At 40.5% G+C, this 15,603-nt stretch overlaps 1 protein-coding gene across 3 annotated transcripts in view; it reads right to left on the bottom strand.

The window, feature by feature from the left end:
• Positions 1 to 15,603, bottom strand: part of lrrk1 (leucine-rich repeat kinase 1) — a 101,815-nt gene that overhangs the window by 32,768 nt on the left and 53,444 nt on the right. For 2 of the 3 annotated variants that reach the window (XM_034873496.1, XM_034873639.1), the window contains 12 exons: positions 15,127 to 15,239; positions 14,370 to 14,584; positions 12,880 to 13,044; positions 11,775 to 11,947; positions 11,019 to 11,139; positions 8,274 to 8,433; positions 5,625 to 5,803; positions 5,408 to 5,505; positions 4,824 to 4,995; positions 4,561 to 4,730; positions 3,322 to 3,461; positions 1,060 to 1,372 (listed from right to left, as the gene is read on the bottom strand). In XM_034873496.1, the coding sequence (XP_034729387.1) occupies positions 1,060 to 1,372; positions 3,322 to 3,461; positions 4,561 to 4,730; positions 4,824 to 4,995; positions 5,408 to 5,505; positions 5,625 to 5,803; positions 8,274 to 8,433; positions 11,019 to 11,139; positions 11,775 to 11,947; positions 12,880 to 13,044; positions 14,370 to 14,584; positions 15,127 to 15,239 (2,019 nt within the window). The remainder of the gene's footprint in view (positions 1 to 1,059; positions 1,373 to 3,321; positions 3,462 to 4,560; positions 4,731 to 4,823; positions 4,996 to 5,407; positions 5,506 to 5,624; positions 5,804 to 8,273; positions 8,434 to 11,018; positions 11,140 to 11,774; positions 11,948 to 12,879; positions 13,045 to 14,369; positions 14,585 to 15,126; positions 15,240 to 15,603) is intronic. The other variant, XM_034873572.1, reaches the window with a different exon arrangement.

Raw genomic sequence — 15,603 nt, 5'->3', positions numbered from 1 at the left:
GAAATGTTGGGTCTTTGTAAATTATAGAATGTGGTCTAGACCTACTCCATCTGTAAATTGTCTTGAGATAATTTGTTATGGTTTGATACTTTGAATAAAATTGAATTGAATCTTCTAGACCCCTGCACCCCTTGCCCACCCCACCCATGATTCAACGGTCAGTTGACAACAGGCATGACTTGATGATTCTGATATTCCTTTGTAAATTCTTAGTCAGACACCACTAGACATTTGTCATTGATTCAGTCATCTCCATACATCGTATGCGGGGTGGTAAGAAAAATTCTGTGTGGATTCGCTGATCCTGCTTTCATTTTTGGTCAATTATCATGACAACCCTACTGTTGCAAAAGTAATGCAATGCAAATTGCCATGACTAATTGTTAACCTGTTGTAACCTTGGGTTAAAGTGACATAAAAACACTAAAGAAATAAAGGATGGTTCAATCATAAAAGATAAATATTGGCCACAATCATAACGCGGACACACTTCTACTAGCATCCAGCTGTGAAAGTGATTGATGTTAGTTGGTGGTATTTGTGTTCCCAACATCCGTCATTCATTCTTTAAAAGCTCAAGTCCAATTATAGTACTAATATTTGGAGGGCATGTTTAACTGTTGCAGAAAGCCCTGCAGAGCAGCTGACTGTCAATGTGTGTGTATGTTTATGTGTTTAAAAATGATCAAAAGGCTCTCAGTGTGTCTCCAACATTAATTCCTTAAGACAAAGACCACAACAGTTTCACTAGTTGAGCTTGGCACTGAGCAAAAACCTTTGTACTGCTTGGTAACCATGGTATTTCGGGTTAGGAATAAAGTTACTACTACAGTTACCGACAAAATTTCATAAGTCAATGGTCCTATCCTATGCTGAGGATAGGATAAGTGTATTATACCTGCATCCTAACTTCTTAAATAAAAACTCCTAACTTCTAAAGCCTTTTTTTTTTCTGCTTAGTTTGTGACTCTTACAACCGACTACAACAGGGCACCAACACTAGCCAGCTATGTGACACATTTGTCAAATTTTTTGGTCCATTAAATGGTAAGAGGTTACCGTGCAGGGAAGTCCGTCATGAAGAGTTCTGGAACCAGCTCCTGGAGGGGGACTGGCTGCTCAGGGTGCTGAGGACAGATGATGTGCTCCTTCTCCACTGCAGCCAGCACACAGTCCTCCATGTTAAAGTAACAAACTCCTCCTGCTGGTCCTCCTCCTCGGTCAGCTCCTCCACGCGCTCCTTTGTCTCCGACCTGGCAGGCAAGGCTGGCTAGGAGCTCGGCCGGCTTCTGTCTGCCCAGTAAGGCACAGAGGGGACAGGGGGCGTACTGCTCTATGAGGAGACTCCCATCACTCTCACTGGCTGTCAAAGCTACAAGAGAGGACAAATAGATAAAAGAAATGTACATGATGTGTTGTTTATGGGAGAGCTGAAAACTGGACAGATTGGTAAATAGGGTCAGGCCACTTAATTGTGAGGAAGTGATGGAAGCAATCCTTAATTTCAAATCACTATGTGTATAACATAAAAATTAATATTGATATGTGTATTCCAATACTGTGAATCTAGATCAAGTAACTTAAAGCATGTTGCTGATGGGGCAGCGAGAAGAAGGTGGCAAGTGGCAACACAGACAAATGATGGCAGGCCACTTGTATGCCGTTTATAAAGCTAGGTTTAGGTTTGCCGGGTTGTTCCAGACGCGAGGTACGCAAGCTATAAAATAACCAACCATAAGAAACCAAGGCTGTCGTTTCTAGAGTACACATGCGCTTTCAGTTCAACATAGTTGGCCAAGAACTGTGGCCGAGCAGCTTCACCGCTACAAACATCTGTATGATTCTTCATCTACAGACCACAGGGGGTCGAAGAGACAAAAATAGGTGGTCAGAGAGAGACACCACACTGGGAAAAGAAGAAATATTTTGCTGGAGTGTGAGGAAAAAGATGAGAGATCGTTTTGTCAAAGCAAAAAAACAGTCTCATGGAAAGAGTGTTCTTAACAGCTGTGTTAGGGGCAGACAGTCATTTTGATTTGGAGATAAACAACAGCCACGTTACTAATTAGAGTAGATAAATGTAAATTGTGTTTGCGCCCTGGTGGTTTGTAGAATACTAAAACAAACAATATGTTGAGAATCAAAGTGTCCGTGCATGCTCGTGGTGCACGGATCAGCTGGGCTCGCGTTTAACGAGTCTGCACCAAGTTGTACTTTAGACTCTTTGGTTGTCCATCTGAACAATATCAAGATAAGATATTGTTGAGATGTAGCCTGGTCCTACCAGACTCTCGTACATTTCATTTGTACAGAGGGTCTGGCCTCTCTCCATTGACAAGCGGGTCCTCTGTTGAAGTTTAAAACTATTGGATCTGCCCGAGCAACTCTCGATCTGCCATAACTAATAGCATAACGTTTGGTCATGACGTATATGTCACGTGTATGTGCAACAAAAGGGGAGACCGACAAGGCTTATATTTAGCATTAGCCAGCCAACTTCTTCACCACTAACGGTGCGAGCTGGAACATCAAACTTTTCCCGATTTCCGTGGGGAACAACATCATGGTCACCAACAAAACTAAGCAAAGATTGATCTTGCTCGGCATTTAACTTCTGGATTTGTCAGCATTGCCAAAACCAAACAAATGGCTTTGCTTGCATCTTTCCCCGGCCGCCAATATGGAAATACAACTCAAACTAGCACACGACTTCAACGTCATCATTCTCAGCCACTCCCTCTGTTCGCTGATTGGACCGCCAAAAACTTTGGTTGAGAAAACTCAAGACTATACCGCAGACCCATACGGAGTACTGAAGCAAAATGAAAATTGACCGGAAGTACGTAGGTGGGCGGAGCCAGGCTAGTTTAAATGGACTCCCAAGTAGTAAATTACGCCTCAAACTGTTGAAGGACAATTAAGTATACCACATATTATACAACAATTCTTCAACAGCATCTGTGTCTATGAGTATAACGATGCATGGAAACAAAAGTTTTTCTGTCCATGCAGTCTCTGTTTTACAGGCTGGGCATTTTTTAAACTTTAATATTGGTTACAAGATACCTGATTTTGGAAAAGATATTAATATAACACTGCCTTTTGGCAAACTATTATTTTTATATGTAATAAATGCTTCAAACTTTTCAGCTCAGACAAACGGCTATACAAGCTTTTAAATCATCAATTTGAACACAGAATGACATTAACAAAACTTTGAATAAATCAGGATAAAGACTTAGAACCTGAGGAAGTGTTGAGTGCTGAAAATCAGCACTCAACAGCTGGGTTACTGTGTCCATATAAACAGCGGGCACTGACCAGGGAACCACTGCTCAATCAGAGAGTTGACATTGTCTGTGATGAAGGCCATGGCAGAGAAATCTCTCACATCTGACTGGCAGATGATCTTTATGCCTCCACTCTTCTTCCTCTTCCAGTTGACATCTGATGACTCCACGCTGCGGAGAGACAAACAAATGTTACTGCCTCATTTCACTGAAAGTCTGATCTGCTTTCACCACCTCAGGAGTCACAATCTACACACCAGCTTATGTGGAGCAACCGGAACCTTTGAGTCAGTTCAATGTTCATTTTTTCTTCGTTTTTATTAGTGGCATTTATTTTAGATTTTTTTTAACACTGCAGATTTTAGTCAGTCAGTGTTTTGTGTGTCTCATTTTCTACATTAGGTTTCATAGTAATTTATAGATTGTGGAAAACTGATAGAGAACCTGGGTTATGGAGTCTGGTCAGCACTCAAGAAGATATGGGAAAGGGATCTGAATATTACACTGGATGAGGAGTAGTGGGACAGAATCCGTAGGAATATTAAAACTATCACAAGATGTGAGTGTGCGCCTTATTCAGGTAAAGATTATGCATCGTATCTATTGGACTCACTCCACATTGTTTAAAATTGTCTCTGAAAGAAACACCAACTTGTTGGAAATGTAAAACAGAGGACGGCCAATTACTTCAAGATCCATGGTCCTGTGATAAGGTCCAGGAATTTTGGACCAGGATATATGATAACCTATGTCTGATTGCAGAGACCCAGGTTCCATTTAGCCCAAGATAATTTTTTCTAGGGGATGGGTGTTGTGAGCTGTATGTTGTGTGTCCTGTAATAAAATAAAATAAAAACTGTTAATCTTAAAAAAGAAATTGGAGATAATATGAACTCCTGGAGCACAATATCCTCTGTCTATATTAAAAAAATAAATTGACATTGAAAATGTAAAACTTGGAATTTAAAGCAATAAAATTAAAATACTTCAGCTTGAAAATCTAGGTAAATATATTGCACATGGGCAGAATTAAGACATTAAGACACACAGTTTAATGTTTGGTGCATATTCCTCATGTCAACCAATATGCCGTTAAAGTGACTGAATATAAGCTCCCCCTTGGTATTTGTTTTTTTACTCAAGTCTGTTTATCCCAATTCACAATTGGCTCCTTTCTGAGGCTTTGAATATAACTGAAGCTCCACACCCTAACTTTCTCACTCTCTTTATTTCCTGACTAGAATTTGTCTCATTTGATTATTGCTCTGACCTGAGGTAACCGCCATCAAAAGTGACTAGAAGCCCTTCCTTCCAGTATATGGTCTGGCTGCGTCGGACTCTGAAGGTGCTGCAACGGTTCCTCTGCTGGGTTCCAGCAAAGCTGTAGATCACAGAGTTCCTGCTGCGCTGGCTCCTGGTGTTTCTTTTGGGGTCAAATGACTGCACAAAGACAACATTTCAAGCCACAGATGTAAAAAGCTAAAGGTGTGTAAGTGCAATAGATGAAAGATGAGAATATGCTGGTTTCAGTACCTGCAGGTCCATTTCTCTGAGGCTGATGAGCATCCTGGCAATGAAGCGCTCCCAAAATCCTGCAGGAACAAAGCTCATCTGGATAAGGCGCTGCAGGGTGTTGTTGGTCTGCTGACGGAGCCCGTAGATGTCCATGGCTGGCTTGGAGGGAAGGAGGTGGGGTAGCAAATAGCTACACCAAAAGTTAAGGAAAAGTGAAGAACACATTTAAAAATAGACAATGTTTTAAGAAACTTTAGGTTTGTTAGCTGCTTGTCGCTAGTGACAGGATTTCTTCGTTCTTAGCGGGTTGCCTTGTCATTAGCTGCTACTTTGGATATTTTGGATTTTAAAAGATGTTTCGAGAGTTAACGTAAATTCATGTTGTCTCCCTTTTTCCAGAAGTGAGTTTAACTAGTTTGTTAACCTGCCAATCTAGTTTCTATATAGTTTCACTTGAAGGTTTTAGTTTTTAGTTAGGTTCATAACCCTAGATAAGACCTCTGCTGTCATTGGTTTCTGCTCAGACAGTAAATTGTGGGTTCTGTACATCACCACTTGTATCAGACGAGTATAAGTTTGTAGAAAAAACACCCATATTTTACCTGTTGTTGGCCACAGGAAGAGCAATCTCAAACTTGGTAAGAAACTGGAAATACTGTTCCTCTGTCTCCTCAGTGAACCCTGTTCCTACCAACAGCATCTGCAGAACACACATCATCATAGATTGCACCAAAGTCAACAAACAATTCCAAAAGCCAAATTTCAATTTTTTAGAGTCCAGGTTTGATTCCATTTTAGCAGTTGTTTCTTAAGTCTCACCCTTAGGTCTTCAGCTCGGATCACTCCATTCCTGGCTACAGAGCGAGAGGACTTAAGGTGCATGATTCTCTCCAGGCATTCTGACAGCCACACAGGACACAGGAAGTAGAGGGTACACAGGCCGTGGCTGGTGTCGGGGAAGTGCAGCAGGGTCCCTGTCTCTATCAAGAAGCTGATAGCTGGATATAAAGCAAAAAGTGAGCCTTAAACATGGTTTTCATTCTTCAGTAGTAAGGTCAAGGGCGTAATATAATATACATGCAGCAACAAAATACCTCACCAGAGAGTGAGCCTCCCCTTTGTATGTATACACGTCATTCAAACTCTGCATGCCATCTTATTTTGTAACTAAAGTATGTCATTGTATTTTCAGTATTAAGTTTTTAACCAATAACTATACTGCATGCTGATGTTCAGTAAAACATAGACATGGACCATTTGCCAGAGACAATGCGCACATGTAAGTTTCCTAATTGTGACTCTTGAGCGTGTTTGCATTTTGACCAACAACATAAGGACAAGGTGGTCGGCTCAGAGCAACACAGTTTAGTGGCAGCTAGTCAAGATCAACAAATTCCAGGACAACTGCCTCACATCTGGCACAGCTGAATGTCCCGCCGGATGTCCCTCACCTTCCACTGTCTCTGTGTTGTCGTTCTCAAACTATGTTCTGTTTGGGAAACAACAAACTTCAAGCTAGCAAGCTACAGGCTGAAAATGGCATGGTTTGAAGAAAATGTGGGTCGTGCAACAAGGCAGGCCCGCTTCGTTCTACAAGGGGAATGAATAAAACGATTTACAAATAATATGTTTACGGCATTTACTCTTCCACCAAAACAATTTCCTTCCTGAGACTATTTTGTTTACTACCGTCGCTGCGTCTAGAACTTAGCGCTGGCAGATTGTGATTGGTTTAAAGAAATGTAAACAAACCAGAGTGTATTTTTTTCTTCTATCCTGGAAGGTACAGTGTGGTAGGACCTCTTCATCAATCTCCACAGCACTTGATTATTTTAAGAGGATGGAGGAATGAAGGGATGCCATCAATCCAGGAGTGAGCTTGTGAGACGGCTAGGGCGGCGGCGTTTGAAAAAATGTCACAAAAAGGGTTCGCCAGATAGGATATATATACTAGAAAATGGGGAAAATACCTGAGCTTTCTGGAGCACTCCTATGAAGCTTAGTGCTGAGGAGGTACGTTTATGATGGGCTTATGATGTCAGGAATTAGCTCAGGTTGCGAGTTGTTTATTTATTAGGTTGTTAAAAAATGAAAAAAAAACAATTGTTAATCACAACAACAGAAAAGAACCCAACCAATGTGTTATTCTACAAGAGCAGCAGTAACACACTGGTTCATTTCTACATGATGCTGCAATTCAGACAGACATGTGTAGAGCTGTAATAGAGTTTCTATCCGTGCCACAGGAGAGTGATGCACGTAATATGGAACCAAAGTTCACAAGCGTAAGTTCTGCCGGAAATACTTTTAGCCATATGGCGTTAGCACAACAAGCTGATTGGTGTGTATGATGGTTGTGTGTAACAGTGCGTTCCATTTATCTCTGAACTCGAAAGCCAATGATAGGAATGACATCACACGCGAGTAGAATGCTTTCTATTTACAAGTCAAATTTTTCATAATGGGGTTCCTCTAGCCAGGTTAGACATTGTTAGAAATACCAGTTGAGAATGCATTAGGATGTTTTTTGTGCATATAAACAGGGTAACAACATCCACAATGTCCACAGATAGAAGTTGGACAGGACTATGTGTACAAATGATATAATGAGACACAAATAAGACAGAGGTACTAATAGTTGGGCAGTATAAGCTCAATAAATTGACACAACTGTTAATTTTGTGATAAAAGCTCCAAAATCGGCAGATGTGTTGATAGATACATTGGGAAAAAAACTTGATAATGGGCCATTGCAAACTCCTACCCTGGTTGTCAAACTATCCTCTCCCATTGGACCCACATGTAATAACGGACATAATCTTGATCCTAGTAACCCTGAGAACCCAATTAAATACTTTGTAATTATTATTATTGTATGTAATTATAATTTCATCATAGTATAATTTTATGTTATACTTTTATTATATAGTGCCATGAATCAGTAAAAACTGTTCCCGTATACAGTTTAATGGGTGAAATGGTACAGAAAAGCTTAATTATTTCTTTACATGTATATACTTCCATTATCAAAACTGACCTCATCATAAGTAAGTAAACAAAGAAATATAGATTCTGTGGTTAGGACATCAATTATGGGGGCGTGGAACACTATATGCAGTAAACTGTATGTTTCTACAGCTTTCACTGCTGTTGATGCACGGGTCGGGCATAATGAATTTTAAGCTTAGGGTACTGCGAGGTTGTCCGGCTTCCCAACTCCGATGTCCAAGTTCAGGGTTGCATTTCCAACTTTGACCTCGGAAATTCTGACCTCTGAGTACAAATGGAACTCACTATAAGGCCCCTGTCCCACTGGGGGTTAATCACCCAAGTACAATCCCTCCGAATGCCAATCCGTGACAATCACAGGTCTACAGCTAGGGACTCACCAAAGTAACTAACCAACAGGGAAATCATATAAAGCTATAAACAAAAGCCAGTTGTTTACTGAAAGAAATACCACAGTACCAGTCTGCATGTCCTCATAGTCTCTGATGTCACTTTCTGAGTTCTGTTGGATGATGGCTTCCAGCTGATCATTCGTTAGGTATTGGACCTCTCCCTCAGCATCTCGTCTCTGCTTCTCTGCTATCACGGCTTCCTGAAGTGTCAGGTAGCTTCTGGGGATCTGGTGAAGGAGAAAATGTATCTGTATTAGTATCTCTGTGTCACAACCGGCAGATGGCCGCCCACCTAGAGACTGTTGGTTCTTTGTAAATGATAGTGGAACTCTATATTTTAAGTGTCCTGAGATAACTCCTATTGTGATTTGACACAACAGTTCAGTCCTGCTTTACATCATACTATGCCTTCTTACACCCTGCTATGCTCTGGGGTGCCTTGCAAAGTCCTGGAACGTTCTGCTATTCTCTGCTTTGTCCTGTAATGCCCTGCAGTGCCCTGCTATGTCATTAACTAGTATTAACTAGTTATTGCCACTATTCTTTACACCCCAAACCGGCGGTCAGACACTGCCTACCAAGAGCCTGGGTCTGTTCGAGGTTTGTTCCTCGGACAGACCCAGAGCTTTTCCTTGCCACCGTGGTCTAGACTACTATCTGTCAAGTGTCTTGAGATAACTCTTGTTATGATTTCAAACTATAAGTAACATTGAATTTAAATTATTTGAAAGCAAGACAATTTCAAGAATCCTTCATCTTTCAGCCTCCCTGCCTGTTCCTGAAAACTTATGATACAAGTACTACAGGCCTAAAGTTTGGAACCACCTTCTCTGTCAATGCATTTTCATGACTATTTACATTGTAGATTATCACTAAAGGCATCCAAACTATGAATGAACACATATGGAATTATGTACTTAACAAAAAAGTCTGAAATAACTGTAAACATGACTTATATTCTAGTTTCTTCAAAGTAGCCACCCTTTGCTTTTTTGATAGTGTTGCAAACCCTTGGTGTTCTCTCCTTGAGCTTCATGAGGTAGTCACCTAAAATGGTTTTCACTTCACAGGTGTGCCTTGGAAGGGTAATTAGTGGAATTTCTTGCCTTCTTAATGAAGTTGGGACCATCAGTTGTGTTATGGAGAATTCAGGTTAATACACACCCAACAGCCCTATTGGACCACTGTTAGAATTCACATTATGGCAAGAACCAAACAGCTAAGTAAAGAGAAACAAGTGACCATCATTACTTTAAGAAATGACGGTCAGTCGGTCCGGAAATTTGCGAAAATTTTGAATGTGTCCCCAAGTGCAGTCGCAAAAACCATCAACCACTCCAACAAAACTGGCTCACATGAGGACCACCCCAGGAGAGGAAGACCAGGAGTCACCTCTGCTGCTGAGGGTAAGTTCATCCGAATCACCAGCCCAGGAATCACAAGTTAACAGCAGCTCAGATTAGAGATCAGATGAATACCACACTTCTAGCAGCAGACACACCTCTAGAACAACTGTTAAGAGTAGACTGCGCAAATCAGGCCTTTATGGTCAAATAGCAGCTAGGAAACCACTGCTAAGGAGAGGCAGCAAGCAGAAGAGATTTGTTTGGGCCAAGAAACACAAGGAATGGACATTAGACCAGTGGATATCTGTGCTTTGGTCTGATCAGTCCAGGTTTGAGATCTTTGGTTCCAACTGCCGTGTCTTTGCACGACGCAGAAAAAGTGAACGGATGGATTCTACATGCCTGGTTTCCACCGTGAAGCATGGAGGAGGAGGTGTGATGGTGTGGGGGTGCTTTTCTGGCGAAAATGTTGAGGATTTATTAAAAATTGAAGGCATTTTGAACCAGCATGGCTACCACAGCATCCTGCAGCGGCATGCCATCCCATCCAGTTTGCGTTTAGTTGTTCCATCATTTATTTTTCAACAGGACAATGACCCCAAACACACCTACAGGCTGTGTAAGGGCTATTTGACCAAGAAGGAGAGTGATCGAGTGCTTCGCCTCCACAGTCACCAGACCTGAACCCAATCGAGATGGTTTGGGGAGAGCTGGACCTCAGAGTGAAGGCAAAAGGGCCAACAAGTGCTGAGCACCTCTGGGAACTCCTTCAAGACTTTTGGGAAACCATTTCAGGTGAACACCTCTTGAAGCTCATCAAGAGAATGCCAAGAGTGTGCAAAGCAGTAATCAGAGTAAAGGGTGGCTACTTTGAAGAAACTAGAATATAAGAGATATTTTAAGTTATTTCACACTTTTTTGTTAAGTACATAATTCTATGTGTTTTCATTTACAATTTTGATGCCTTCAGTGATAATCTACAATTTAAATAGGCATGAAAATAAAGAAAATGCATTGAATGTGAAGGTAGTTCCAAACGTTTGGCCTGTAGTGTATGTTCTTTTTATTTTTTCTTCTTTGTTCTAATGTTTTTATAAATTATTTCATTGCAACTACAATCCCTCCTAGACCATATCAACATTTCTCTCTTAACCTTTCAATTATATGACAGTATCACATGAACAGAATTAAGCAGAAAATAATGGCACCTCCAGCAAAGCCATGATACGCACAAATATAAAAACAAATAACAATTATACCTCTGCTATTACTCTCCAAGACATGTCTCAGTCTTTTCTAATTTTAGGGCTCACCACCTATCTAATTTAATGTATGCTGCATTTACCCTCTGTAGAAGCTCCCCATATGTCTCCTTTTTTTATAATTACATTCACGTAAGTTTCACTCTGTTGGTGCAAGCTTTGAAGAGCTGATTCAAGCATCACCATGCACATTGTCTCACTCACCAGTCTGCCCAATAGTTTACTGCCACAGGCTGAGCTTCTGTTTTCTTTCATGGAGAGAGCCACCTGGTAGATCAGCTTCTTTAACCCATCCAAGCCCTCCAGAGTCTTACAGGACACTTCACTGAGTAACAAAAGACACACACACACACACACACACACACACACACACACACACACACACACACACACAGAGACTAAGTGTGTGTGTGTGTCTGTGTGTGAGTACACTTCAGACTAAAGCCGCCTACACGTGATACGCGATCTGCGAGAAAGCAAAGCGCAGCGCAGGTACGTCATCAATGGGGACAAGGAAGCTATTTCCCGTTGCTAAGAAACAACATGCTGTTATCTCATTGTTTACGGTTTTGAAAGGTCAGCGGCAACTTGGTCAAAGATTAAATAATTTGAATTTATAGCGCAGCGCAAAGCGGCAAATCCAAGCGACACCAGTAGCGCAGTGCTACTGCCCTCCCTATAGGAAACAAATGGAACGGCCAGTGCAAAGCGGTTTTATTGCTTATCATGTGTATGCCGCTTAACAGATGTCTGTAAGGCTGATACTAGTGAGAACTGACATGAATCATCCAATTTGTCTATTATTTCATAGATAGAGGCAGTATGTGGGGGAGCAAAAAAGTAAATGTTTGTTGTCAAATGTTTGTAAACAATTGCTGCTCTTTTTTGGAAATAAAAAGATGCATAAGAAAGAGTGCCGCTGTTTCTAAACAAACAATGAGAGGTAAAATGGGTGCTTACTGCAGGTGTTTCCAGGTGATGTCAGGGAAGCCGCTGGCTCGGGCCCCAGACGGGGATCTGCACAGAGCCAGAATATAAGCTCTCAGCGTGGCCAGTCTCTCAGTACGGAACTTGGTCTCGATGAGATCCAAATGTGTTCCCACGACCACCACGGCAGAGTTGGGTGCTCGAGCCTACAGGCCACAACACACAGGAGCTCACGTTTATTGCACAAGATGAGTGTGTAAGTCCATTCTTTACCTTGGAAACAGTTGTCTGACAAACACAAAAGAATATCTGAACTCTATGTCCAACCACTAGCTTTATCTAGGGCTTTCAACATCATCTCATGTTCTTCCTCAGCAGATGGAGTTTGGTTTAGTTATCATTGTATGCCCTAGGTATGGAACTTCAGGCAAACAAACACAAATGCTTTCTTATTGATTAAGACATTTAAAAAAAACAATACATCTTTCAGCCAGCAATTGGTTAGAAGTGTTAAACAATCAAATCAATAAGTTTTAGCATTAGTGTCTGCAGATAAAATCAAATCAGTGGTGACATCTACTTGAAAAATTAGACACATTTCATATTAAGCCATATTTATCAACTTCTAACTGTGGCATTTAGATAGGAACATTTTTTTAAATCTAAATGTGTAACTTTTCACAAACTTTGCTTTTACTAACTGAAGTTTGAATGACTTAATTGTATTTTAACTTAAAAAAAGCTTGGTTCAATATATATATATATATATATATATATATATATATATATATATATATATATATATATATATATATATATATATATATATATATATATATATATATATATATATATATATTCCTAAAAATCATATCTAGTAATTGCATTAGGGCCTTCGCAGACCAACATGGTTGTTGCACAGGCCTTGAGATAAATTTCACCCTAGTAAACAAACCCAGGCTTTAATAATGTAAACTAAACACGCAAATCAGTAGAAAGCAAAGTAGAGACATTATTAAATGTTAGAGATGGTAATTAGGCTCTAATGAACAATTTGAGAGAAATGATGCAAGCCGTTTCAACATCCTGCACGTCATCATGCTTCAATTAAATCATCAATCAGACAACAACATTTCACCTCTATGTTGAGCAGCCATGTCTGCAGGTTGGCCACAGCCTCCTCTCCCAGAGCCAGGTTCCAGATGACTACATACAAGGCCTTATCAGTGAAGAAACACTGGTTCACTGTGGACATGCTCGCTTGACCCCCAATGTCCCACACGTTAAACGCCACTGAGTCCTTCTGTGTGGACAAGACAAGTGTTAAGTCAACTCTGGAAAAGGGGCTGGAAAGAGAATACATTCTGAGAAAAGGAATTTCAAAGAATCGACATTATTAAAGAGCCACTCCCTGGTTTTCTAGGAAGTTCAATGATTCCAATGGCCAGCTACACAGACCTCACTGTAAACTGTTTTTATTGGAACTACTCTCCGTTGAAAAACAAATCCCTTTAAATCTGTTGACAATGTGTTTTGTGGATTGTGTTTTTTTGCTGCTGTTCCAAGCAAATATTGTCTGTATCTTGGTGAAACTATGTGAGCTAATTATGGTTGCATTGATTCAAGCAGTTTATTATCTCATGTACAAGGTTGTCGAATGGAAACGTGCTGGAATGTGTGTGTTTGAACTGCTGCAGAAGCAAGCTGGGATAACTAGACTATCTGTATTTAGGCGCGAGATAAGTCTTCATTCCCGTCCTGAATAACATAAAGATTGCTGTGGTTTAACTGGAGGTCTCCCTTCCACTCAGCGACCATGACTATTGCTGCTCCTTAGTTTGAAAACATTAGGCCTACAAGCACATACCGTAGCAGGAGTTCCATAGATATACTGACACGGGGAGACGTTTAATGAGGCGTGTTATAATTTTGTGCAATTTCATTCTTAAAGTTTTAACAAGAGGAAATCTGCACTAATATTTAAGGAATTTTGCATATGGATTAGTGGTTCTTATGTGTGCAAGCCTAAATAAAAGGGAGAGTGACGTCCTCAGTCAAAATAGCTGGACCCCCTGAAGCTCACAGTATAATTCAAACACTGCACCCAGAAGGTTGTACTGAGCTTTTAGGTGGAAGATCAGCAGCTCTCTATGGAATTAGCAGGAGACTGAGAGTTTATAAACTGTGACAGCAGGGATTTCAAACTGCTCTCCTATCAGATCATCTGGCAGTGCTTTACATTCAGCATGTAAATAAATCATTAGTCACAACCTATCATTCTGAAATTTTAATCTCAGCGTGTACAAGTCTTGTCACTCTTTGTGATGGCGGGAGTTTTTCAATAGGAACCGACAGAAACACTTGAAAAAAGAAACTCAGCTAAAATGCTTTTTAAAAGAGTCACAGACATGATATGACCCTTCTTATCTACAAGCATTGCCATAGCTCCTGTTCTGCACCTAGTCTCGCTGAACGAGCTAAACAACAAACATCCACGATGGAAAAGTGCTAGTTTGCATGTCATTCCCCCCTCATTTACCCCTTTCAAGTCTTCTGCTGTCCTATGAAAAAAGGCTAAAAATGCCCAAAAATAATCTTTCAAAAAACAAATCAAAGTTTTTTCCTCACGCTGTTTTTGCCTCCGTTGGGTTTGTCCAGCTCCCAGGTGGAGGTGGAGATGCTGCATTCGGCTGGGGTGAAGGGTGCCACCCTGCCGGTCTGTAGAGCCTCTAGAAGGGCCGTCTTACCCTGTCTCGGTGGACCAATCACAAGCATCTTCAGCAGCTTAAAAGGCTCTGCCTTTCGGATTTGTGCCCGGAGGAATGCCAGGACAGCAGCAGGTCCTGTAAGATCAAAGAGATAAACTTTTGTTTTTTGGGATGTTGGAAATTACCAATTACCAAGAAACTATAGACAGGTGCTGCGTCCCACCACAAACATAGTTCCTATTATTTAAGTACTGCATTTACGAGAACTTCTACACCTATACTTCGGTAGACATGTGGGGTGAAGTGCACATTTTTGCATATATATATATATATACCACACACATATGCAATGAATTACACATAAATATGTAAATATTTAAAGATAAATCAGTAGTTTCTTAATAAATTCTTTAATAGTCAGGTACCCATACAAAAACTGAAACCAGGTTTGCTTACTGTAATAATTCCTCCTGTTTATACTGGTTATTAAAAAGTCCTTTGCTAATGTGCTTAATGTAAGTGGTGGGGGTCAAAATCCCCTGACCTGATTCTTTACAAATTAGAAAACTAAGACTATAGTTAATATGGGGCTTCAGTAGTCCTTAAAGCATTCTAACTTAAGGAAACACATTTCTATACATTTTGGTTTCTTTGGAGGCAGTGGCCTTAGACAGTACCTTCTTTTCTTACTTCCTTGGGGACATTGTTGATATTGAGGTCTTCGGTGTCCAGCTGCCACAGATTGGAGAGTTGGCTGAGCTCTGCTGGAAGCTCCCGGATTCCAGGATTACTGTCCCCAAAGCAGGTGAGACAACATGGTTCAACAACTCACATTAAGGACAAGTTAATATGTTTAATTATATATACAACACCGGTCAAAAGTTTGGGGTCACTTAAAAATTTCCATTTCACTCCATTATAGACAGGATACCAGCTGATCTGAGTGGGTGTCTGATCTTTAATGCAATATCTACATTTCCCATTATCAGCAACCATTCATCCAATGTTCCAAAGGCACATTTTGTTTACTAATCTGATATTATTTTAAAAAACTAACTAAGAAAACATAAAACAATCCTTTTGCAATTATATAAGCACATAATGTAATCTGGAAACTGCTGCCCTGGTTAAAAAAAACAAGGCAACTGATCTCA

The sequence above is a fragment of the Etheostoma cragini genome, chromosome 1 (assembly GCF_013103735.1).
Source record: "Etheostoma cragini isolate CJK2018 chromosome 1, CSU_Ecrag_1.0, whole genome shotgun sequence".
NCBI classification, from domain to species: domain Eukaryota; kingdom Metazoa; phylum Chordata; class Actinopteri; order Perciformes; family Percidae; genus Etheostoma; species Etheostoma cragini.
This window is presented reverse-complemented; position numbering and strand designations above follow the sequence as displayed.